At 43.9% G+C, this 26,572-nt stretch overlaps 1 protein-coding gene across 6 annotated transcripts; it reads right to left on the bottom strand.

The window, feature by feature from the left end:
• Positions 1 to 26,572, bottom strand: HAL (histidine ammonia-lyase). 6 transcript variants are annotated; one of them, XM_054506876.2, is made up of 20 exons: positions 25,954 to 26,569; positions 25,291 to 25,351; positions 25,157 to 25,184; positions 24,752 to 24,826; positions 24,590 to 24,662; positions 24,416 to 24,482; positions 24,078 to 24,115; positions 23,337 to 23,462; positions 19,760 to 19,899; positions 17,945 to 17,992; positions 16,940 to 17,087; positions 16,084 to 16,179; positions 15,937 to 15,995; positions 14,964 to 15,044; positions 12,327 to 12,392; positions 12,084 to 12,249; positions 9,528 to 9,662; positions 5,576 to 5,684; positions 5,407 to 5,497; positions 1 to 2,368 (listed from the first exon to the last, which is right to left on the bottom strand). In XM_054506876.2, the coding sequence occupies exons 1-20, from the start codon at positions 26,198 to 26,200 to the stop codon at positions 2,228 to 2,230; spliced, it is 1,995 nt and encodes a 664-aa protein (XP_054362851.1). In that variant the 5' UTR covers positions 26,201 to 26,569; the 3' UTR covers positions 1 to 2,227. The 6 variants fall into 6 exon arrangements, 5 of the variants coding, with proteins under 5 accessions (XP_054362851.1, XP_045728769.1, XP_054362852.1 ...); XM_045872813.3 differs by having other exon boundaries at positions 5,407 to 5,476; positions 25,954 to 26,567; XM_054506877.2 differs by lacking the exon at positions 9,528 to 9,662 and having other exon boundaries at positions 25,954 to 26,572.

Raw genomic sequence — 26,572 nt, 5'->3', positions numbered from 1 at the left:
TGAGATAATGAGAAGGTTTAATAAAACGATAATAATCCAGTGACCAGACACAAAGATAAGACTAAAGTTTAAAGTAGTAATGAAAAGTGTCTCGAATTTTTCAGGTTCTATGTTTGATTTTACATACGTGGTAGATTGTTACAGTAACGGACCGCAAACCACATGCCAATGCCATTGAGTATTCCTCTCCCAGGCTAGCTTGGGCTGGAAAGGGTGACTTGCTTTGGCCAACAGGACATTAGCAAGCGTGGCGTTGTAGAAGTCTATCAGCCCTCATGCTGTGGGGCTCGCCCTCTGGCTGCCCTGAGACGGCAGGGGAAGAAGCCCGGGTGAGCCTGCTGGGAGGACATTGAGATGCCTCCAATCCTTGCTGCTACTCCACGGGAAGGAGAACGGAATCAACCACACTTTCTTTTTTTTTTTTTTTTAAGTTTTTTTTTTAATTTTTTTAAAGATTTTATTTATTTATTCATGAGAGAGAGAGGCAGAGGGAGGAGCAGGCTCCCAAGGAGCAGGGAGCCCGATGCGGGTCTCGATCCCAGGACCCTGAGATCATGACCTGAGCCGAAGGCAGACGCTCAACCATCTGAGCCACCCAGGCGCCCTCAACCACACTTTCTAACGACACGCGGCGATGTGCTAATATTCACTGACCAAACCTTTCAGAAACCTGATTAACTGCAGCCAGAATAGGCTTTCCCTGAAGAGGCGCTCAACTCTGTTATAAAAATCTAAGACCAGTGTGACGACGTAAGACAACTGAGACGTGGTTTATTCCACGTTTACCTTGACATTCTCTTGGAGGCATGTGATAATCCGTTTGTCAGAGAGCTGTCTCGAAGACTCAATCAGAAAGTGCCCCGGAAGACCGCAGAGGCCCGTGGGGATCCAGTCCTCCCCAGACTGCTGGGAAGAGCCGCCACCAGACCGCTGGGTTTACTGGCTCGACTGGGCTTCGTGGCTAAGCACGAAGAAACCTCATTCGTGCCTGTTGACATTTTAGCAAAGGACAGCGTCCCCAGAAGGGCTTTCGGTAGACAGGCTCCTCGGCCCACTTTCGGTCACCGAGTCTCTGTAGGCAGCGGTTTTCACTTCGGTCTCCACCTTTTCCTGGGGACGGGGTGCCAGCTAAGGAGTGAAACCCTACTGTGAAATACACCGTTGGACCCATTTCAGGCTGGAAGCGGGTCAGCAAGCTGGCAAGTGTGTCTGTTCTTTCCTCGGGCTACCGTAGATGTATTAGAGCCGTGGCCCAGGCTCCCGCCCTTGGAGTGCCTTGCACGCCCTTGCACACGTAGGTGCGAAGTCACAGTTAGCCTTGGGAAGCCAAGAGCTCCTCCAACCCGTCTTTCATCCAGATGATCCCAGACGGCCCTTTGCCTTCTTTTTTGAGGAAAAAACAGATTGGGTAACACATCCCAGGGCCCCATCGACCTTTGTCAATAATTCCTCCTTTTAAGGATTACCATTACAGAGAAGGGGGTGGTTACCTTTGAACATAAGATTCCTTATCTGTGGGACAGGAGGCTTCTTAATGCAGGGTTGTTAAAGGACTGTGAATAAAGTACTAACACATAGTAAGAAGGTAATAATACTAACCTCTAACTCCAGCTTAAGCATCTGAGATTTTTTTTTTTTTTGAGATGTATAGTGATATTTGATAAATATCAGTAAGGGCCACTCCAGTAGCAAAACTCCTTTACACAAAACCTCGTTGGACCTATTGACTATACTATGATGCAATTAATAGAAGAAAGAGAAGCTTCAGGACAAATTATGACTTCAGAAGTTGTTGATCAAAGCCTTGTAAGGAACATTCATCATATCGTGGTATAATTCAAACAGCCACAGTTATCTAGTGGAGAGCTTTTCAAACCATAAAAAAAAAAGAGATTCACAAAAGTCTAATGTTTTTGGAAAAGAATATCATCAATCTGTTTCAAATTCAGATAATGTTAAATGGCCTGTGGCCTGTTGATACTGTTAAGGAAGAAAGAAAACTCCTATAATCTGAAAACAGCTTCTGTGTCTCAAACCAGGTCAACAAGAACACAGTGCTAGAGTGAGCAAATTCAATGCTGTCACCAGCCTAAGCAAAGGAGGTTTTAGCAGAACTGAACAATATAATGGATTGATCTACTTAAGAAAGTCCTCAGGCCTCTTCTTCAGCATGATATTGCTTGCTGTTCAACCAAGGACCTGAGCTGCTAATCTATGACAAAGCCCATTAAAGATCCTCGGACTCTGGAATTTTGATGGATTTCTTATGTAGAAATTCCAGTGAAAAGGCTGTTGGAGAAACAGGTCTGGATTCTGGAATATGTTCCATTCTGTATTTTTCAATATATGGTGCAGCGACCTCCCAAACCTGAGAAGGATAAAACAGAGTCAGAATGTTGATGACATTGTTCTCACATGCCAGTAAGCATCAGTGTTATCCGATCAAAACGTCTAGGGCGGAGTAGGCACGTAGCAGCTGTTTGCTTGCTTTCATTATGAGCCATTTGACACACGATCTGTGTCCATTAGTCTTTGGTTGCATTAGCAGCTTTTAAAATACAAAGTCCAAAGCCTTTCTAAAGTTACCCGGGAGGTTTTCAGCTGCTTACTCTTCGGAAGCAAAACAAGCCAACACACAAATAAAACCTGGACAATTCAGTGTGGACGGAATTAAGGAAAGTTGCTCAAAGGTATGAATGTGCGTTTTCTAGAACAAGCTTTGAATAGGGCAGTGGATTTCCTCGTTTGCTGGGTCTCCATGGCGCATGTGCTCTACTCCTTACACTCTTTTTAAAAATTTTTTTATTTACTTATTCTTGAGAGAGAGCGAGCGAGAAAGAGAGAGCGCGCACATGCACGAGCTGGGGGAGGGGCAGAGGAAGAAGCAGACTCTGCTGAGCAGGAAGCCTGATGCGGGACTCGATCCCGGGACCCCGGGATCATGACCTGAGCCGAAGGCAGACGTGTGACCGGCTGAGCCACCCAGGTGCTCTATTTCCTCGCACTCTTACTGCTCCCGGTGTGACCTGTGGGCCAGCGGCATCAGCCTCCCCTGGAACCAGACCCCCAGGAGATTCATATGCACGAGACGGTTTGAGAAGCAGCGCTTCAGACCCTTGTTTGCTCTGTAGCTCCACCCACAGCCTATTCTCTTTCAGGCATCGAGTCTTCTCAGGTTCAGGTCCTGGTTTTGATTGACAGCTGCTTTTTATCAGCTTGCTGCTAACAACCAAGGAGCATTTCCTATCCTTTTGTATTACCTTAGAAAGTGTATCCTTGCAAAGGCTAACTTCCTCGAAAGGACCCCTGCGCCTCCATGGTCGTTGCCGCTTTATTTACGAACAGCCAGACGCGAAAGCCCCTGAGTGTCCACTGACGGATGTAGAGTAGTGCTCCAGCCCGTCTTAAGCGTTAACCTGAGTCGAGGTAACACACTTGGCTTGCTTGCTGACCTAAGGCCCTTGATTGTAACAGCATTAACTGACTTTCTTTGAGATTTGCAGACCTCTGGCCTTGGGGAATGAAGGACCAGAACTTTCCCAGGCCCCAGAGGCCGGCAAGTCTGTTGGAAGCCGCCTTGGCTTTCTGATTAGCCCAGCAATCTTTATCCAAATGTTTTTCTTTTTTAAGGCCACACACATAAATGATTTTCCTTTCCCTTTGCACATGTGTAGCTCTTGCCCTCCTTTGCAGAAAGAACAGAACACTCTTGTGCCACCTCTGGGTACCAAGGAACCAGACCTCCTTGCTCAACTGACCCCCACCCTGGGCACCAAAAAACTAGAACTTCTTGGACAACCGCCAAGGACCAAGATAACTCTGTAGCTGACATCATCAAGTCTGCACGTCGGCAAGAAATGTCACAGACAGCTGTACTCCCTTAGCTGATTAAGCCCTTTAAATATCTCTGTGCCTGGCAGAAACCGGGAGTGGGCTCTGGGACAAGAGCCCACCTTCTCCCCAGGTGGCCGACCTCCTGAATAGAGCTCATACTCCTTTCCCACCAAAACTCATCTCTTGAATATTGGTCTTTCAAGGGATTGGCAGCCGAATTTGGGTTTCAGTAACAGATGAACGGATAAAGACAATGTGTGTATTATTCAATCATAAAGAAGAAGGAACTCTTGGCATTTGTGACAACCTGAATGCTGTGAGGGCAGTATGCTAAGTGAAATGAGTCAGAAAGACAGAGACTGTGCGATCTGTATGGTATGTGGAATCTAAATAGCAGCAGCAACAACAACAAACGAACCCAGAGACACAGAGAACAGACTGACGGCTGCCGGAGGTGGGGGGCAGAGGGTGAGCGATACGGGTACACGGGGTCCAAAGGCACAAACCTCCAGTTTTAAAATAAACAAGTCCTGGGGATAGAATATGCAACAGGGGGACTAGAGTTAATAAGACTGTATTGCATATTTGGAAGTTACTAAGAGAGTAGATCTTAAAAGTTCTCATCACAAGGAGAAAGAAATTATAACTATGTACAGATGTTAACTAGACTTAGTGTGGTGATCGTTTTGCAAAATACACAGATATCAAATCATTCTGTTGTACTCCTGAAACAAATATAATGTTATATGTCAGGTATATTTTAATTAATAAAAAAGGCTAACCCCCCACACACCTCTCTACCAGCACCAAAGTTGGCACATGAGGGGCTTCCCCTCAATGGGTGTAGGGCACAACTTAGGAATGACAGGTGTGAAGATCAAAGGGAAAAATTGTTCCCCAAGAGCAGAGCAATGGTTCCAAGGAAAATCAAGAAATTCTAGAGAACATGATACCCACAAATTACAACAAAAGGACAAAGAACTTTAAAAAATATATTTAAAAAATGAGTCCGCCTATGAGGCATCTGACTCTGTTGGATAAATCTATAGTCAATGAAGCCAGAGGAAATAAGCAGTAAAGAGAACCCGTATCTCACCCAGGGTGATGGGGTAGGACAAAGCACAGCGCTAGACAGACCCACAGACCTTTGAAGTAAAACCCTGGGGCTTTGTTTTGTCTTCAGGTCTGTTTAGTCATTGGGCCGGTTGGAGGGGGTGGCGATAGCATCACGGAAAGAGAACATGCTTTTGAACGAAAGAGAATATTGTTGGTGAAGGGGATCCATTAGCCTGTCATCGCATTTTCTCCTCATGAATACCTGTCCCACACTCCATTTAAAGTCATTTCAGTTTCTAATCGCTAGATAGTCAATCTTCGGATGCAACATGGGACACTTAAGAGTTTATCAAATAGCGTTTTAGTTGCCTTGGAAGTTGCTTAAGTTCCTTTTTGTTCACGTCCAAGGAACAGACAGGAAACAAGAGAGTAAGACAATATTTCTTCAGTCCCCACTCCCACTTGGCTTTCCCATAATGACCCAAAACTAAGAAGTAAGCCAAGTGGCCAACTTACCTTCTGCTCTACAAGCAGCCTGTGAGCAGCCTCAATGTCTGGAGCCATGAAGCGATCTTTTATCCAGGGCCTACCGAGGAAGCACATCAAACTATCAGCCAAACATGAACTGCTGCCAGGGTTCACAGTTCTGAAATGATGTCACATCCAGGGACCTGTTGGACTTTACCTTACAACAGAGCGCACCAGGTCATAGACCTTCTCCAGAGGAGTGGTTGTTCTCAGGGGGCGTAGAAACTCTATGCCCTGGCAGGCTGCAAGAAGCTCGATGGCCAGCACTACGAGAAAGGTGGAGGGTACAGCTGTTTGAAGCTGATTTCATGCTGCGGGGATGTCACTCACATGGAAGTTGACAGCCAACTCTAGCCAACTCAGAGGTGGCCGGTTCTCTGTCTATTGGTAAAATGAAGCTGCCTTGGTATTTGGTTACCATTTAAAATTTGCTTTTCTACCCCCTTTAATGTTGAGAAGGGCAGTGCTATCCAGGTAAATGTCTTAGTTCTCTCCTTCTTCCTTCGTTTGATCAAGATGGATGGCATCTGTGTCCTATTTCTACCTTTGTGTAAATGTCCATTTGTTTTTAGTCTTGCTGTTTCCCTTTGGCCTGAAATACCTGGCACATAGACTTTCATCAAAGGACTGAGGAGTCAGTGAATGAGCAACTCTTCTGTTGAGCTGGATAATTCTATAATGTTCCTTTCAAGCCTTCAAACTCAGAGGCTCCCAAGCCCACTAAAACTGAAATTGTAGAAATGGGTATCTTGCCAGCTTTAGGTTTCTTGATAAAACAGTCTTTACATGTTTTTTCCTCCCTAGTTAAGAACTCTTATTAAATGTACCATACCTTGCTATCAACCTTGAATACTGAAATCTAAATTTCTGTACATTTGGATTCCATTATTTGCCAAGAAAATAATTTAGAAGCTTCAAGTTGATCAAACCATTTACGTGGTCAACTGAAATGGAGTATTAAAAACATTTGACTTCTTAAAACTTATGAAGCACACTCCAAACTCTGGTGAGTACAGACAGGTCACCATGGGAGGGGATGAAGTAATGGAATCCATTTTGGACCTGGAAGAAACTTCACATCTTCTAGTGCAGTCCCCTCACTTTATGCATAAGGAATTGGAAACTTCAAGAAGTTGAGCTGGGGTGTACTGGGAAGACATCTGAGATGAAATCTGCACAGCTACCAAGGTGGAGTGAAAAAGTGAACTGCGTGAAGGCCTAGGGGAACAGTGTTACAGGCAGAGGGGCCAGCAAGGACACAGGGGCTGAGGTAGGGATGTGTCCTTGGCGGGTACAAGAATAACACCACGGTTCTAGTGTAGGGAATGGAATGGAGAGAGGTGTCAGTAAGAGCCAGAAGCCAGATCACGCATGATCCTTGTAGGCTACAGGAAGGGGGCTGGATTTTGTTTTGAGCAGAAGTAAGTAATTGGCATATTTTCAGCAGGAACATGATGTGATCAAAATTACATTTTAAGAACCTCACCCTAGTTATCATATATGGTGACTGTAGAAGAACAGTAGTGAAAACAAGGAGACCAGTCAAAAGGCGATGACGGAGCCTTGATTTGGAGTCTTTTGATGGTAAGGTTGATTTGCTGATGAATTGGATAGAAGATCTGAGAACTGACAAGTGTGACTCCTTAAGCTTTTGGCCAGAGCAACATGTTCAATGGGGACATTAGGAACACACCTTGGTAGGCAGATAATAATAACAAGTGTCGGTGAGGATGTGGAAAAATCAGAACTCTCAAACACTGCTGATAAGCATGTAACATGGTAGAGCCACTTTGGAAAACAGTCTGGCAGTTCCTCAAAAAGATGAACATAAATTACCATATGACCCAGCAATTCCACTTTAGAGAAATGAAAATATACATCTGCACAAAAACTTGTACACAGATGTCCACAGCAGCAGTGTTCATATTAGCCAAAAAGTGGACAAAACCCAAACATTCCTCGCCTGATGAACGGATAAACAAAATGTGGTATAGCCATACAACGGAGTATTATTTGGCCATAAAAAAGGAATGAAATTCTGACACATGCTACAACATGGATGAACCTTGAACACATTATGCTGACTGGAAGAAGCCAGTTACAAAAGACCATATATTGTATGACATTTATACGAAATGTCCAGAATAGGCAAATCCACAGAAAGCGAAAGTACATCCATGGGTGCCTAAGCCTGGGGGCAGGGTGGGGTAGGGAGAATGGGAGAATGATAGGTCAAGGGTGCAAGGTTTCTTTTGGGGATAAAAATGTTCTAAGATTGATTTGTGGTAGTGATTGCACAACTCTGTGAATATACTAATAACAACTGAAGTGTACAATTTAAATGGGTGATTGTGTGGTATGTAAATTATATCTCAATAAGAGCACTTAACTCTCCCACATGTACCTTAAAATACCTTAGTCCTTGCTTATCTGCTGTTTCGCCTTCTGCTATTTTGGTTGCTCACAATCAACCATGGTCTGGAAGCAGGTGAGCCTTCTGATGATTCATCATTTTCCTCTTTCTGACAAATCATCAGAAAGTCAAGAGTAGCCTAACGTTACCTCACAACACCTGCATCATTCTCCTCACTTCATCTTACCCCGTAAGCATTCTGTCGTCCCACATCGTCACAAGAAGGGTGAGTAAAGTACAGTAAGGTATTTTGAGAGAGTTCACGTTCACCTAACATATTTCAATATATTGTTATAATTGTTCTATTTGATTAGTTATTCTTGTTACTCTCTTACTGCGCCTGATTTATAAATCAAACTTTATCATGGTATGTATGTATAGGAAAAAACATGGTATATAAAGGGCTTGGTACTACCCGTGGTATCAGGCATCCACTGGGGGTCTTGGAACATCCTCCCAGCCCCCATAAGGGGGGGTGGCATTACTGTAGTGATATTCTTTTGTCATCCAACGGCTTCGGATACAGCTGCAAAAACTTAGTAGCTTAGATAACAATGCTTAAAGGAAGGCAGTTCGTCTTTAAAAAAACAAACAAGCAGTAATCAAGAAGGCAGGGAGAGGCTGGCCTAATACAGCTCCACCCTAGAAACCATCTACTGAAAGATATGGATCTGAATCTTGTTAAGTCTTCTACAACAACCGGGAAATGCAGGGGACAGAGATAACATGCAGAGAGCAAGTTAAGAATAACACCACGAGGAGGCTAAAAGGTAAATCCAGAATGCCAGTCTCTAACAGAAGACTGACCTGTCTTTTTAACTAGTCAATGGCATGAAGAAAAAAGAGGGAGAGGGAACTGTTCTAGATGAAAAGAAGCTTGAAACTTTGACCACCAAATTTAAAATGTGGGCCTTGAATCCAGATTTGAGCAAACCCACTCTACAGGCATTGAGATAATTGCGAAATTTTGATTATGTATTCAATGGTGATGCCAAGACTTACTGTTGATTTTTGTTTGATATGATAATGGCATCATGGTGGATAAAAAAAAGCATTCATATTTAAGGGAAAAAAATAATGTCATGGGATTTGCATGAAAATAAGAAAAGTCAAGGAAAAAAATGAAGTAGGGGCGCCTGGGTGGCTCAGTCGAAGTGTCTGCCTTCGGCTCAGGTCATGATCCCGGGGTCCTGGGATCGAGCCCCGCATCGGGCTCCCTGCTCAGCGGGAAGCCTGCTTCTCCCTCTCCCACTCCTCCTGCTTGTGTTCCTGCTCTCGCTATCTCTCTCTCTGAAATAAGTAAAATCTTTAAAAAAAAAAAATGAAGCAAATGTGCTGTTGAGTCAGAGTACAGGAGGGTTCATGGTACTAATCGCTCCACTTTTGAATATGTTTTCAATTGTTTAAAAAATTAAGTAAACCAGTGAACCTGCTTAGACAGCAGGTGTGGTTCTTAATTTTCAGCGAGCTTCAGAATCACCGGGAAGACTTGTTAAACTCAGATGGTTCTGCTCGCTTCTCTAGAGTTTCTGATTTAGCAGGTCTGGGGCCGGGCCTAAGAATCTGCCCTTCTAACAAGTTCCCAGGTGATGCCCGATGCTGCTGGTAGGGATCCTCCGGCAGGGATCCTATGTTGAGGATCGCAGATGTAGTCGTTTATCAGTGAGGCTCGCCGTCCCAGACTGGCTGGGTTTACCTTGTTCCACGTGCTCGATGACCCGAAGGGCCTTCCTTGCTGCCCATCCTCCCATGGAGACATGGTCCTCCGTGGCAGCGCTGGTGGAGAGAGAGTCCACAGACGAGGGGTGGCACAGAGCCTTGTTCTCAGAAACTGCAAGAGGCCAGTGCAAGGTAAGTATGCTGCTATTAGGAAAAATTGCCACGTTGGCTTCCGAATGTGCTTGGCAGCATGGAGCATCCTCTCCAGGAGCTCTTGGTTGTTATCGAAGCACCAGATGGTCCAAAATTATTTGGGGAAAAGGAAACAGGTTGGGTTTATATCAAATTGAAAAGGAGGGAATAGTGAGTTCTGAGGTAAGACCAGATAGGAACCCTATTACAAAGCCTAGTTGAAAACACTGGAAGCGTTTAGCGTGCTGGGGAGAATAGGGAAAAAAAGACGTGATGGGCTTTTCCAAGTACTAGAGAACAATGGACTGACTGTGCCACCAGGGGAGGCATCAGAATTCAGGGTGGTTATTTGGGGATGGAGACCGGGCCCACAGGTCTTGACCAAGGAGATTTCACAGCTCAGAATGTCCAGGGATGACAGAGGGCTCCATGACCGCCAGACATATCTTGGGGAGGTGGGGGAAATTCTAGAGATGGCCTAGATCAAACTTTATTGTGCATATGACTCACTCCATCTTGTCAATATGCAAATGTCGAGTTTCGAGTGGGGCCCGAGATTCTGCTGTTCTAACAAACTCTCAGTGGATGGCTGGATTCTTGGCTCGAGGACGACACATTAAGTATGGAGGACCTAGATTCCAGAGCTCCTCCCTGGCTCCAGAAGCCACGGAGAGAGTTTTCTCCCTTACATTTTTGCTCCCGAGAGTGGCTGGGTGAGGCTTCAGTTGTTCTCTATGCTATAAAGGATCCTGAGATAATCTAGCGATGCAGACCAGGTGGTCGGCTCGTCCTGGTCCTCCCAGAACTTTCCAGGTTTCAAGCACTGCAAGTCCCAGGTCCTGGGACCCTAAACCTGCTTATATGGATACGCAGTCTGTGGTTCGTTCAGAAAGAGAAGTTCAGAAAGAGAAGTTACATGTCCCCGAAAACGAAAACTACCCATTTCATTATAATGAAAGCAAGTTGAACAACTTCAATAGGCAGTTTTAGGGAAAGCCAAACACATTCAAATGAAGCTTTCCGAAGTCCCTAATGTTTTCTAGATCAGTTACCACTACCTCCCTATGTTAGTGTGAGAAGTCGCTACCCTTTAAAGGAGTATTTTAATAAGGAGGAAAGTGAGCAATTAGAAGTTACTGGGAAGAGGACACAATGAATTCAGGGACTCCTTTGGGTTGTGTTGAGTTTTCATGTGAGGCTTCGGTGAGGAAGGGGTTAGGAGTAATATTAATAGCAACTAATATTTATTTAGTGCTTACAATATGGCCAGGCACAGTTCTAAGGCTTTATATGCATTAATTCATTTAATCCTCAAATCAGTCCCATTAGGTAAATTTATCAGCCCCATTTAATAGAGGAGTAAGCTGAGAGTAAGAGGATTAAGAAGCTTGCTCCATATCACACTCCTGATCAATGGCAGAGTTGGAATTTGGACCTAGAGTCTATGTTCTTAATTAAGCACATGCTCTCCTGCCTCTTGGGTAGGTTTGCCTAAAAAAATACAGAATGCTCAGTTAGCTTTGAATTTCAGATAAAAACAATCTTTTAGTACAAGTATGTCCCAAATAATTCATATTTAATTAGGCATCCTGCATTTCTATTTGTTAAATTTGGCAACCATATTTTAGGATTAAGTATGGATTAAAATGAGATCCACATTAATTGAAGTGAGAGCACAGATTTGAGAACAAAAATGCCTGGGTTTGAATTCAATTCTACTTACTGGCTGTCCAGTGTTGGGTAAGTCACTTAACTTCTCAGATCATCGGTGCAATGGAAGCAATCTTAGTACACGCCTCATGGTGGTGTTGTGACCATCAAGTGAGCAAATATAAACGAAGCCCTTAGCACGTCCTTTGCACCGGACCCTGTTCTGATGTGTTAACTCACAGTTTTGAGTCAGAAATCAGCTACACTGAAGCTCAGTTTTCATGGAGGGCATCTTCTTTTAAGCATTTTTGCACATTGTAATCACATGTTCATGTTCTTAGTGGTTGGTATATCTAATAGAATGTACCCAAAGCTGAATCATTCAGGTCAGTTCAAGTTTTGCCAGTAATTGTAGATATCTTTGTCTTTTTCCTTCTGATAGTCTTCAAATTGAGATTAGGGAAAAAGCTACAAAGATGAAGTTCCTGTGTGATATCAAATTGCTTCCTACAGAGAAATTGTGGAAACCTCATCATTTACAAACTTATTAGGGTGTTATCATGTCTAGCTTTGTTTAGATTTCATTTAGTTTTTTTCTAAAGAGACTTCCCTTCTGCATTTCTATCAAGACCGGCAGGATGCAAATGAAGTAGGCAAAAAGATTGCATTCAAGGACAAAACGTGACTTTCAGATGAAATGGACAGCCTTGTGTTCTGGGGAACGGGCAGTATTCTTGGGCGGTATTCTTACCAAGCGCCGCGGCAGTGCAATGAGCAATCATGAACCCAGAGTTCAGACCACCTTCAGCCACCAGGAAGGGAGGCAGCTCGCTGAGAGAGGGGTTACAGAGCCTTTCAATTCTTCTTTCACTAATTGAAGCAAGTTCATGGACTCCAATGGCCAAATAGTCTAGGGCCTAGAAAGAGTATCTCAATTCAGTTGGCTTAAATTGGAGTATGCTTTCAGGGTCAGGAACAATTCTAAAAAGCTTACTTTGGCTGGGTATTCACCATGGAAGTTTCCTCCAGAAACAGTCTCTCCCCTGCTGGCAAAAACCATCTTGCAAAACAGGTTAAGGCTAATTTTTAACACGTGTAGCCCTTGTACAAATACGGGAGGAGGGAAGGAGAGTCTACAAATTGTTGACATAAAGGGACACAAAAACGGAAACAACAAAACAAATACCCAAAACCTTAAAGATGAATCATGTACACCTAATTGGGGGCCAAGGAAACATGGAACATGAAATTTTTTTTTCCTGAAATTAGAGTTTCTCAAACACCGTAACTATCATAGTCTAATGGTTAGTTAGTACTTTCCCTCAAAAAGTTTGTATCTGAAACTAAGAACAGAGACCAGGACACCAGTTCTATTTCTTCAGAGGGCAATGTGAGCTTGTGCTTGGTAGAAGAATTTGCTGAATGGAAGACTCTGCTGATGAGCAACCACCAAATTGTCTGGAACAATCAGTTCTGGGAAGATTTTCAAGCTCTCGACTCCGTGATCCTGCAGCTGCATCCATAGCAAATGGCAGCCAGTAGGCTGTTGCAAACCCACCTAAGTAGGAGCATATTAATGCCCTCAAGGATCATTCCATTCTTTCATGCACTTCACTTAGAACAACAGGCACCCAGACAAAGGCAGTAACAGACCCTTCTTAGAGATTCCAGAGAGCTGATTTATACCTACTGGACTAAAGAATATTTATTATTTATCAGCTAGGAACTCACTCTGTGTGAGAAAGGTTCTGACTTCCAAAGAGCTGGAGATGCATGTATTACATTAACGTCACCAAGTTGGGAGTTACCCTTTTCGGTACATATAACCATGAGCCTATTCGGCCCAGCACTGGCTCTTCTCCACTAACCCACCCCCAATCGCAGGCCCTAGTTTTCTCTCCATTCTCTGAATCCTTATAACAAGTAATCTCTGTACCTACTTAGAACTTAAGCATGTTCAATTCTCCAGTTGTTCCAAATTTGTTTGTTGGCTATCAGATTCTGGTAATTAGAATTTAGCTTCCGTAACATTTAGCAACTGCGTAATAGGCACTTTCTATCTACAATGGAAAAATTGAGAAGAATATTCTTTCAACTAACACCAGTATTGCAGGAGAACTCCCAAATATTACCTTATTGGAAATTCATCAATAATTAATCTTTAATTGAGAAAGGAAAGTACTTTTGGCTGAAATTTTTGCTGGGGCAAGTGGTGGGAGAAGAATTTAGTGAGGAATTATCCTTCTCCCATATCCACTAATTTAATGGATTTTTATTTTATATATATACTCTTTGTTTTTACTATATAAGATACCCTTTCAAGTCTAAATTATGGGGGCACCTGGGTGGCTCAGTTGGTTAAGCGCCTACCTTCAGCTCAGGTTGTGATCTCAGGGTGCTGGGATCAAGTCCTATATCCCGCTCGCCGCTCAGTGGGGAGTCTGCTTCTCCCTCTCCCTCGGCCCCTCCCTCCTGCTCATGCTCTCTCACTCTCTCACACCCTCAGTCTCTCTCTCAAATAAAAAAAAAAGTCTAAATTATGTAAGTGTAGGATGGATATCTCTCCTCTACAAGAACTGATAGATGAGACAAGACTTACATAGACTTCATGAAAGCGCTACTCCATTGTGGGGTGGCGGGGGAGAGGGGTTGAGTGGTGTTGAGGTGAGTGAGTTGAGAATTACTTAGTGTGGGTCTGACTTAACTGTAAAATAACCTGACAGTGAGGACATAAAACATACATCCTGAAGTAAGCTTGTCAGAGAAACCACACTGGATAAATCTTACACAGCTGCTGTGAAACCTGTCTGCTAACCTCAGCTAGGAATGGCTTCCAGGGTTGTTAACTCAGCACTTTCTCCGGTGTTAAGAACTGAGGCAGATGTGGGATAGGAAAAATATATTCCTAAGGGCTTGGATGGTCTTCAAAGGCAGTATTGAGTATCTCTGTGAAGACTTTGCCAGTGTGACTCGTGACTGATCACATCGACATCTGTAGGGAACTATACCATCAAAGAACATTCCAAAGCAGAAATAAGATGGCTCTGCGATACCCACACCATGAAGGAAAGAAGGGCTCCATCTTTGAGAAATGGAAGCATTCTTACTATTCTTTGTAAAATTTGGAAACACTGACTGAAACACCATGTCAAAAATAAAAACTTGGGACGAGGAAAGCCATAACTCTTTGAGCAATACTTTGGTAAGTGTTAACAAGTTGCCTTCTGTTTAATGTGTCACTAGAACCAAGAAGGCTTGCATCAATGCCAACCTGCCCGGGGTCCCCACGGTCACACTTGTGACCTATGTCTTCATCCTCTATCAGCAATCTCAGCAGCAAACGTCTTCATGAACCCTGTCAGCCAATGCTGGAAATATGTCCTTTAGCCTTTAATGGGTCCATTTGGAAAGCACAACATGTTAGACTCTGAAGTGAAATTAGGTGCACAGACTGCCTCTGTCACTTACCAGCTCTGATCTAGAGAAAGTCACTTAACCTCTGAACCTTAGGTACTTAGTCGATGAAATGGAGTGACAGAACAGAGATGCTACACAGGATGATCACTCCAGCAGATCTAAAATTACCAGCTGGAATTCTACAATTACAGTTTAGTAAGCAGTCAAAAGATACAGGATTATCTGTTGCACTATTAAGTTCTGTGGTAATGATATTCTTCACAAACGCTATCGTGTCATTCACCACACCATGGACCTACAATACAAGATTAAATGAGTGAGTACATTGAAAACACTGAGTCTGATATTCATATTAGAATAGCAAGGAAGCAAGTTTTAAAACTGGAATTTGGTTGTGCCATAGGGCTTATTTAGCAATTCTTTCCCATAAATGTTTTCGATCAACTAGCTAGAATGGAACTTGCTGAGTCAAAGGAAATGAGGGTGTTTACTCTAGGGAGGATTCTTGATGATTACACTCTAGACTAGAATCTGGCACAAAATGAAATATTGTTTCATTCTTGAGAAGTACATTAATCTCTCATCCAACTAATTGCCACACCCAAACGAGCTGTAACCTCTGCAATGCTAAATGACTCATGCCAACTCCTGTCTGCTGCATCTATTTTATCCAGAGTTAAGCCTCACAGATTTATTTGTGATGGTTTATGTCTGCTTATTAAATGCAGATAAGGTACAACAATGATGTGCACTTGAATTATGATTTGCCTTTCCTGTGACCATCTCTGTCAGGCTGGTTCTTGTGGAATCTAAAAGAGGGAACCAGTAAAATTCCACTAACTGATTAGGATGATGTGATTACTAAGAATTTTTTAAAAGCTACAGCAGTAAACCAACACAGCAAGTTGTCTCTTGTGCTTCTGTACAAGAGAATTGAGCAAAGCAATTCAAAAAGAAACAAACAGCTTATCATGGAGAATAGAAACTCTACAATGACAGGACAAATGGAAGTATGATATGCATAATTTTTAAAAGAGGCAGTAAAGACATTTGGATTATAATTGACCATTACATGACTTTTAATTTTTTTATTTTTATTATTATTTTTACGTGACTGTTTAACACTTTCCTCTTTTTCTATTTCCGCCCTGAATTGGAAAATAAAAAGATTTTTCTCATCCGTTTACCTGTGGACAGCAGCGCAAGGTGTATGCATCCTGAACACGATCACAGAACCTGTGACTTTCTGTGCAAGGGGATGGCAAGGGACACGTGATCAATTTTTCCACAAAACACAACACCAAATGAGCTCACTCACATAAACATGCCCAGACCTGCTATTTCAGATGGGTGGTGATCTGAGTCCAAGAGTGACCGAAACCGAAAAGCAACTTCAATTTGCCCACGGTGAGGGCGGACTGCGTGAATGTCTAGAATTGATGAAGGAGAAGAAGTCTGAGCAATTCTCATATCAGAATGAACTACCACTGATGGTTCAGGATCATCCACGGTGCTGACACAAGCCCTCAGAAGTCCCAGAGGTTCTTACCAGCGCTCGCAGTTAGAAACTGACTCCAAAAGCAAGATTGTCCTCATCAGCCGCGTTTTTTCTACTTTAAATATCCAAGTGCAAACTCTGTGTTGAGCCCACTGGGAATTCAACTCAAGACCCTGGGTCTACCCTGAAAAGATTTAGGCTCACATAATGGAAGGGAGCTCCACAGTGGCCAATTTTTGACAGTTTTCAATCATTTTTAGACAGCTTTTCTGTCCCACTACATATAATGGTAGGGAGTCTTCAAATTCACCACTTTCCACGTAAGCTACGACTTCTATAGTTTTTCCCTCCCAATTTTCTAATGGGGACCAACTTTAATCCCACTCTAGGTCTAAAACCCTGTGAGCAGATTCCTAAGACAGTTCACAGTTGGGTGGGAGTCAGACCTGGGTGATCCAGAATTCTGGGTGAACTCTAGAGTCAGCATCTGTCCGTAAAATGTGGTCATTTCAAGATCAAGTGTGGCATCACTTAGAGGGAGCTGTAGCAATATTGTGTATTCCAGAGGCATTTGGGTATTTCCTTCTTCCCCTACCGTCCACCCCACCACTCTCATGTCTAAAGACCTGGACCAGTCCACCCAACCAGCTCTGGCTGACTCAATAGCAAGCCGGTGGAAGAGCCGTGCTGACCAGTATCGAAGGCTTTGGTGGTGCCCTTCAGCACCTCAAGGGTCAAGGCCGCCACGATGTCTGCCTGCCGCGAAATAGCACTCGCTCGCTCCACGGCCTCACAGCCCAGGGAGGTGATCATCTGTGTCCCGTTGATGAGCGCCAGGCCCTTTGGGAAGGAAGAGGTAAGTCCTTTGCTGTATTTATTGTAATCCATGTACAAGCTGATTTCATATCTTTTGCTTCCATAAGAGAAGAGTTAACCAGGCAGCTGAATGATGTTTATGTTTCCTTTTTTTTTTTTTTTTTAAGATTTTATTTATTTATTTGAGAGAGAGAGAATGAGAGACAGAGAGCAGGAGAGGGAGGAGGGTCAGAGGGAGAAGCAGACTCCCTGCCGAGCAGGGAGCCCGATGCGGGACTCGATCCTGGGACTCCAGGATCATGACCTGAGCCGAAGGCAGTCGCTTAACCAACTGAGCCACCCAGGCGCCGGATGTTTATGTTTTCTAAAGTGCAGGGCAGGAATGCTCAGTAAGCATTGGAAGATTAAGTGCCATCCTGTGTGAAATGGTTAGTATAAACCTGGCAAGTGAAACACCTGTTACGTATCCCCATTCTCAAGGCAGCAATGAACCTCCAGGATAGACTGCATATAAAATCTTTAGCTCCTAATTATGCTGCTTTTCTTTAACTGGTCAACATTGTGGACAACACAGCTTAAGACCTTTCTGGTCCAAGACTTGTTTGAGAGCACCCTGAGGGATTTTGACCTACAGCATCTGTTAGGGATCCTTAGAGATCCCGATTTGAAGTTTAAGTTCTTGGGTAAGAGAACCCATAAGCCTCTGTGGCATGAAGAATCTTTTGAATGCTCGTGGAGGAGTCCTTTCTTCAGTGACAAACTTTTAACAAACATGAAAACCACGTTTATTTTAAGAAACCAGAGAGACAGATATTAGGACTGAAAGTAGTCTATAAATAAAGACTTGTAAGAATGAGTAAATTTTCCTCGAATCTCTTTACCTCTTTCGGTTTCAAAACAACTGGTTTTAATCCATGAGCTTCCAGGACCTGCAGAATGATTAAAAAGATAAAAATGGGTACCCAGTGAAATACCAACCTATTTCTGATTTCATAAGGCATCGATAAAATATCCTTAAGCCTAAAGATCTGTCTCATAAAAGGTTGGACCTACGTGAATTGATTCTGTTCACCTACTCTGGTCTATGCTCTAGTTCTGTTCTTTAGTCTGAAAGCAGACTTCTATTTCACATAATTTTTATACTTAAATCAGGGGCTTAGTGTCTACAGAAGTAACCCTGAATTTTGGTTTCTAGGTGCTTTGTATTCAGCTTCCACCTTAGTGGCTCCCTTTTCTCCTGCTGCTTCCTGAGCACATATGAGCACTTATACTGTGCTAAGGCTGAGTTCCTGACTGTCCTCAATTCTCTGCCTCCAGAGCTTGACCTAAAAAGTCCTCCACCCTCATCCTACTTATCTAAACACTGACAGAAATAAAAGAAGTCAAACAGTCACTATGCTAAAAACCCTCTAGGGAGGAAGGAAGACAGAGTCAATACCATTCACTTTGTCCACATCACAAGTTTACTGGAGTACTTGCTACACACCAGACTCTTCTGGGTGTTGGCCTGGGGCTGGCCTAGGAAAACTGAGACAGACTAGCTCAGGGGCAATTACAGAGAAAGAGGATGTTAAGTGCTCCAGGACGTAGGAAGTGCATGGGGTTTGCTGGAAAATGAGCACGTAAGGTGCTAGGAGAGCACAAAGGAGGGGCTAAAGACATTTGGAGGGTAGGGAAAAGAACCAGAGGAGCAGAGGGGGAAGTTTCTCTGAGGACTTCTCAGAAGGAGGAGCAGGAGTGAGTGGGGAAGAGAAGAATGAGCATGTGCTGGTCCCTCTGTCCCTGACACAGCACATTCCAGCTGTAAGGAACCTCCAGTTCCTGTAGAACCCAAGGGGGAGGGATTTGACCAACAAGACTCTTATAAACCACACTAAGTTTAGACTTAATTCTAAGGACAATGGGAAGCATTACAGGCTTTAGCCAGGACAGGCTGGAATTTGCTGTGTGAAGGGGGCTGGGCAAACACTGTACACAGAGAAATAAAGATCAGGCCATAGGGAACAAAGGTGATCTGGAACCTATATCCCCCTAAGGATGATCTGTTCCCTTAACTTCTTCCTCCCCCTTGGTCCTCTGCCCTTTCACTGAGGGACCTCTCAGCAATTGACCTGAGATAACACTTCAAATAATTCTTTGGGCTGCTCTGATGGAATCTGGATATGGATGAGGAAAACATTAAAGCTTTATCAAAAACAAGCCCTTCTGCTTTGCCATTGGGGTAGGAGCTTGGGGGGAAATGGAACCAGCCCTCCAGAGGCCATATAGTAAGTGCTAGGATCCACGGCTCTGCACCGTGAGACCAGCAACTCAATAAATTCACAACAGTGTGTGACCTGGAGAGGCACTGGAAGAGCCTCTGTGTTGTACAACTCCTGAAATTCCCAGCAGTGTGTGACCTTCTGGATAGGTACTAGGAGAGTTTTAGTTGCAGAATAAATTGCTGGGATTAACAACCGGCCACTGTACCTTTTCACTAAGGTGACCACCAAGTCCAGAAGCCTGACGGTAAAGTATGGGAGCTAAGAGCCTTACCCAGTTTGACTTGTAAGCTTCGGTTTTCATCTATAAAACGGGGACGGCAGCAGCTCCCTCACGGGACTGCCGCAAGGATTCGGTGCCATAAAGCAAGCATGTGCAGCCGGCATCCAGCCTGGGGAAACTTCTGCACACGCAAGTTGTTATTAAAGTCTTACGTATTTCGCATCAGCCCAGCCACTCTTTGGAGACCACATCTTCCCTTCTCCAATTAACCCAAGAGCAAGATGAGAGAGCGGGGCAAGGTCCCCACTGGCGCCAACGGTTCCTTTCTCTGGAACATAGGGCAGGCAGGAGGCTGGGAGAGAAGGAGGCACCCGTTACTTCTGGCTACCCTCCTTTTGCCAGTGAGACCAACCTCCCCCAGCAGGAGCTAATATCATTCTATGGCACAAATACCTGGGAAAGACAACTTCTCAAGCACAGCTAATGCTTAAGGGACCTGGCTGAGCTGTTATAAAAGAGGGGAATAAGGTGTGGGGGGGGGGCAGGAAGGGGTACCCTCCCAGTAGCAAAAAGCCATCTCTTGTGAGCCCCTTGAAGTTTAGACTGTAAAGACCTGTACTGTGAAAACTAGAAAACACTGATGAAAGAAATTGAAGCCAACACAAAAAATTGGTATATTTTGTGCTAATGGAGTGGACGAACTAATATTGTTAAAATGTCCATACTACTCAAAGCCATCTACAGGTTCAGTGCAATCCCTATCGCAATACCAATGGCATGTTTCACAAAACTAAAACAAAGAATCCTAAAATGTGTATGGAACCACAAAAAATCCCAAATGGTCAAAGCAACCTTGAGAAAAAAGAACCAAGCTGAAGGTATCACAATCTCAGAATTCAAAATACACCACAAAGGTGCAGTGATCAAAACAGTATGATACTAACATAGAAACAGACACACAGATCAATAGAACAGAATAGACAGCCCAGAGATAAATCTATGCCTATATGGTCAATAAATCTATGACAAAGGAGGTAAGAATATACAACGGGGAAGACAGTCTTGCAATAAACGGGGCTGGGAAAAGTAGACCACTTTCTCACACCATACACAAAAATTACCTCAAAATGGACTAAGGACCTAAATGTGAGACCTGAAACCATAAAACTCCTAGAAGAAAACATAGGCAGTAATTACTGATATTGGCCTTAGCAACATTTTTCCAGATATGGATCCTCAGGCAACGGAAACAAAAGCAAAAATAAAGTATTGGCACTATACCAAAATAAAATGTTTTACACAACGAAGGAAATCATCAACAAAATGAAAAGACAACTTACTGAATGGGAGAAGATGTTTGCAAATGATATGTCCGATAAGGGGTCAATATCCAAAATATATAAAGAACTTATAGAACTCAACACCAGAAAAACCAAATAATCCAATTAAAAAATGGGCGGAGGACCTGAATAGACATTTTTTTTAAAGAAGACGTACAGATGGCCAACAGACACATAAAAAGATGCTCAGCATCTCTCATCATCAGGGAAATGCATATCAAAACCACAATGAGATATCACCTTACACCTGGCAGAATGGCTAAAATAAAAAGCTCAAGAAAAAACAAGTGTTGGTGAGGAAGTGGAGAAAAGGGAACCCTTGTGCACTGTCGGTGGGAGTGCAAATTAGTGCAGCCACTGTGGAAAACAGTATGGAATCTCAAAAGATTAAAAATAGAGATAGCATATGATCCAGTAATTCCACTACTGGATCCAAAGAAAATGAAAACACTAATTTGGAAAGATATATGCCACCCCTATGTTTACTGTAGCATTATTTACAAGAGCCTAGATAGGAAAGCAACCCAAGCATCCACTGATAGATGAATGGATAAGGAATAGGTGGTGTCTATACACACACACACACACACACTGAAATATTACTCAGCTATAACAAACAATGAGATCTTTCCCTTTGTGACAACATTAATGGACCTAGTGGGTATTATACTAAATAAAATAAGTCAGAGATAAATACCAGGTGATTTCATTTATATGAGGAATCTAAAACAAAACAAAACAAAAAGACAGGAACAGACTCATAGAGAATAAGTTGATGGTTGACAGAGGTGGGGGCACTGGGCAAAATGGGTGAAGGGGATTGGGAGGAGTCCAGGCTTCCATTTATGGAATGAATAAGTCATGAGGATGAAAGGTACATCATAGGAAATATTTTTCTTTAAAGTTTAGACTCTGTCCTAAGGACAATGGAAAGCATTACAGATTTTAGCCAGGACAAACTCAGATTTGCTGTGTGAAGGTTGTTGGGGGAACGCTATACATAGAAAAAATCCAGATCAGGCTGTATGGAAGAAAGGTGATTTGAAACCCATATCCCCATAAGGATTATCTATTCCTTTAACTTTTTACTCCTCCTTGGTCCTCTACCCCTTTGCATTTACTATGCATGTTCTAATCAGACCTAGAAATTTTTAGAAATTGTAATAATGTATCTTAAAGATCAGGAACTAGCTGTTGTTCATTATAGTCTTGTTCCTTAAAACAAGTTAGAAATGATCTAAATATGGAATTAAGAGACTTCCATTTGGCCAAAGAGTGTGTGTAGCCATTAAAAGCTATTTGGGGGGGAAAAAAAAGCTTGGAGAATGTTTGGAAACATGTAAATATTTACATCAGAAAAATAATATAAAATGTTCTAGAAGGATAAGGCACACCAAAGTATTCACAGGGGTTCTCTGAGGAGGTAATTATAGGCAACATAGTCTCTTTTTCTTTTTTTGCCCAGATTCCTAGGCACCTAGCCTGCTACCTCACCACCACTTATAAACAGACATGTACTGTTTTGGAGGAAATTCTCAGTTACCAAAAAAAAAAAAAAAAAAGTCCTCTATTTTTTAAAGTAAACTCAGACTCCTAATAGCAGTGCGTTTTCCAACTGCTAAATAATGTCGGTAGGATAAAGCAGTGCCATCCATAGGCCAGCTTCCAGATCATAGTTCACCCTAGGAATTCTCAGAACTCTGGGCACCCAGAGGTGCCCTATATACCTATATACCTTCACCCCAAAGAGTTTCCTGAGCCTGCACTGATCTATACTGTTCATCCTTATCTGTGAGAAGGGGTAGTGGCCTCTCAAGCATTTCAAATCTTATCTCCATGTTGGACTTTTTCTGTCCTAAGAAGTAAGCTCCGAAGAGCTGAACTGCATTGTATCCTGGCACAAGATGGCTTCCTGGTCCAGAAGCAAATCTTTGATCTCTTTACACTTCTGTTCTATCTTTGCAAGAAGTTAAATTTCGGTGATTTAAGTCTGGTTATCCCACCATCTGGGGAGCATTAAGATTTCAGATTCCTAGGCACTAACCAGAACTACTGAAATGGTCTTTGGGATGGACATCCAGGAATCATTGTGTTTCCCAGATGATTTGATGCAACCTCTCTAACCACATCTGGGCATCACTGAATTAAAGGTTCTCTCCAGCTTTGAGCTCAGGGACAGACTTAAGGGGTTTGTTCCAGACTTAAAGATGCCAAATACTAAGTGAAGGGTGATGCAGAATGAGTTGAAGGTATACAGGAGTAAACATCTCTGTCCCCACCCTCACCCCCTTAGCTATCTTCCTCTTCTCCAAGCCCATTTCCATTCATCTCCATTATTTTATGTCGTCTTGTCTCTGCTAGTTCCTCACTATGCCATCAACGAACCAAGTCTACCTGTGGTACATGCCCAGCCTCAATGGAGGGTCAGCCTGGGGACCCATGGCATTACCATTAAATACTTCGATAACTTGCTTGAGGGTCTCCAGGGAAATGCCACTGTATCCTTTGGCTAAGACATTGATCCTTAAAGCCAAGAGCATCCGACATCTCTCAGGGATTAGTGGTTTCCCAACACCTGCAAAACGGAATTGATGTTTTTCTCTCAGAAAATCAAAGTCTTTTCTACCTCCATCTCCTAAATCTTTCTCCAGTTCCGTCCAGTATCCTACCACCTTTCTCTTCTTGACTCAGATATTTGGACTGCTCTCCTTCTTGATTGCCCCGCTTCTTAAAGTCCCATCTTCTAGAAAAATGGGAAACCCAAGTTTTGCCTTTTCAGTTCTCTTTCCTAGAATGCTTCAGTGAGCCCCACCTTCCCCAAGACCCTTAGAATAGCACCCAGCCTGGATTCTTGACAGACTTTCCCATCTCACCTCATCCTGATGAACACATTCCCTAAGTTCACATTCACTTCACTTCATTCCCTGAATGCACCATTATGTTGGCATGGCAATATACATGCTCCTGCCCCAATCCCATCCCTCTACTTGGCCCATTCCTTTTCTGAGATTCAGCTGAAAGGTGGTCTTGTTTGATTTCTGTTTTCCTCTCCCACCTGAGCCAGAACTGGTACTAGTTTTTAGAATGCACTAGCTATTTATGGCTGTTACAGGATACCTCACACTGTGCTGTACTTTATTCACCAAATCAAACAAGATCTAGAAGTCATTTAATGTTTGAAATGATTTACCTGAAGAATGTGAACGTACTAAGTTGACCTGGAGCTCTCTGGAAGAGAAAGGGAAAATCTCTCTTAGATACCTCACAGTGAAAGTTTCCCCTCAGCTGGGGAAATGAAGGGGAGAACAGGTGAATCTTTGGTGGGACAGAATAAGGCAATGTGACGCAATGGAAGAAACCAGCAAGCCTGTGTTTTCAATGCCAACTCATATGCAAGTGAACAGGAGATTTATCCTCCTCATTTGGAAACTGGGGCAAATGTTAATTATTTCTCTTGTTGAAAGAAATCTCAAAGATGGGGGCAGGTGGCATGTGAATGTGTGCTGAGGAGGGGGGAATCAGACTTACTCTAGCTTACTGACAGGAATTACAGTTCTGGCAAATTTCCCAAAACCTGTAGTTATACCATAAACAACTAGAACAAAACAAAACAAAACAAAACAATAACAGACATGGTACCATTAGATGCAGGCCACTTTTTAAAAGTCACTAAAAAGAACTGTATGACATAGAAAAGGATACCAGTTTTTTCTTTCACGATGCTATCTATGACTTCCCTGGATTTTTGCACCTTCTTTTCGGCAGCTGGGGTGAGCTAGGAAAACAGTCAAAGCTGAGCCCATTGAAGACTCCCATATGCAGTGAAAAAGATCAGAGGACATCCTTCCCCACCCTCCCCCGTACCTTTATTTTGTAGCGTCCTTTCCCCAAGTTGACCAGATCCTCTGTGGTCAGAGTTTCCCCATCTAAGGCAATGTACTGCACAAAAGAAGGGGACCCCGGTGAGCTTGAGCAGCTTAGCTGCTCCACCAAGAGCGTAGGGAAGCCTCAAGCAGAACTGAATTTGGACACTCAAGAGATTTTATCCCTGCTCTGAAACATAAATGTGCTAGTGAAAAAGCTTGCTCAAGAGGAGGCGGAGTAAAGAAAGCTAGAAATGAGCATAATGCCTTTTCCTAACTCCATAGAGCAGGATAAAGCCCTGTGCTAACTGATACATGTTCGCTCATAAATTCTGCTGGCCCTACCCCTCCTGAAACGAGGGGAACTTAATTTTCTTTACAAAAAGAGTGTTGGCTTGAAGCTTACCTTTTCAGGCTCCCGGTATTTGCTGTATCTGAAGCCAGGTAAAGGAAAACCCTGGGTAGTGTGAGAAAGCCCCAGCCCAGTCCCTGGCAGGAGTAGCCCCCAGAGCAAACCATCCGGCCTGCAGGAAAAGATACAGGTAAACTCCTTCTGGTTGTGATGGAATGAAGTCGGGAGACATGGCATCGCCCTCTATAACTGAAACGAGAATACCAGAGAGGCTCCTTTACGGATCGCAACGGAGAGCCACATTCGGCGTTGCTGGTAAGCCGAGAAAGGGCTCTTCCACTGCCTCTGGCTTCCATAGAAATGGCTGCTTTAAGACGACCTCAGGGGCTTTCGAGTGCTCTTAGCATCTTTGTGAAGGAGGAGGGCAAAAGGCAGAGACACAGGTGTCAGGTGTGGGCAGGGGTTTAAACGGAAGTTCAAGATCTAACCCCCTCCCTGACCCCCACCCCCACCCCAGCTTTATTTTGTTTTCAGTCCGAACCCCTTAGGTCTATTCCACTGGCCTCCAGTCCGCTGAGGTGCTTTTGAAGGGAAGAAGGATCTTCAAAATGATGCTGGAACGGCAAAGGGATTCAGACAGGCAGTCTTGGGTTCGAATGTAGCCTTTGCAGCTTACTAGGTGTACGATTCTAGGAAGTCAGCTCGTTTCTGGGTCCGTGGCCTTGCTGTAACGGGGGATGGGAAGCCTCCCCTCTCCCAGGTGCGTGCTCACTCACAGCCAGCCCCACCTTCCCCGGGATGGCCGGACCGCCGAGCCTCCTTCCTGGCCATGCGTGGACTCGGCCACTCACCCACTTCCACGAACTCGTTGTCCTCCAGGGCCACCTCCAGCGGGTCTTCGTGGTCCAGCAGGCCCAGGCCCTTGCACCGGCGCATGAGGAAGCGCACGTCATCCACCGAGTCGAAGCCCCCGTTGTCTGGCTTATTCTTGATGTACCTCCTGATGGCCTCGCGGCCCAGCCAGCCGATGGTGAGCTGTGCGTCCCGGCAGGGCACGGCCAGCCATTCTCCGCGCACGTGCACCGTGTACCTGGGCATGGCTCCGCGTCCTGAGGGGGCCCCTACACTGGCTTTTTTGTTCGTGGCGGCCGCCAGGCGGGGAGAGTTTTATCTGGGAGTTACTACTGAGGTGTGGTCGGTAGGGATGAACTTCCAAAACACGCCCCCTCTCTTGCCTTTACTCATCCACACGTTGGACAAATATTTATTGAGGGCCACACGGTGTCCCTTTGGGTTTTCACAGCTGAGCTTGGGGCAGGAGAGGGGGATGCAGGCAGGCCGCGTGGTGAAGCCCCACAGGCCTGGCTTCTCCTGTGCTGGGGGTCCCAGTGCTTGCTGTCACTTGCTGGGGCCTCTTAGGGTCCCTGATTTCTCTCTCCCCTGGCTTCTGTGTTCTCCTCCACTGAGGGC

This window comes from Mirounga angustirostris, unplaced genomic scaffold (assembly GCF_029215605.1).
Source record: "Mirounga angustirostris isolate CCGP_5_RB_7025 unplaced genomic scaffold, mMirAng1.0.hap1 SCAF_5, whole genome shotgun sequence".
NCBI lineage: Eukaryota > Metazoa > Chordata > Mammalia > Carnivora > Phocidae > Mirounga > Mirounga angustirostris.
The sequence above is the reverse complement of the archived record's forward strand: the minus strand, read 5'-3'. Positions and strand labels throughout refer to the sequence as shown.

Bases quoted from the DNA above. Each gene is read 5' to 3' on its own strand.
- HAL (XM_054506876.2), bottom strand. From the start codon at position 26,200: ATGCCCAGGTACACGGTGCACGTGCGCGGAGAATGGCTGGCCGTGCCC. The intron at 24,827-25,156 runs GTAAGCTTCAAG...TCTTTTGTGCAG, and splicing joins AATACCGGGAGCCTGAAAAG to TACATTGCCTTAGATGGGGA. The intron at 5,685-9,527 runs GTAAACCCAGCC...CCTTTCTCGTAG, and splicing joins CATCGAGCACGTGGAACAAG to TGCTGGCCATCGAGCTTCTT.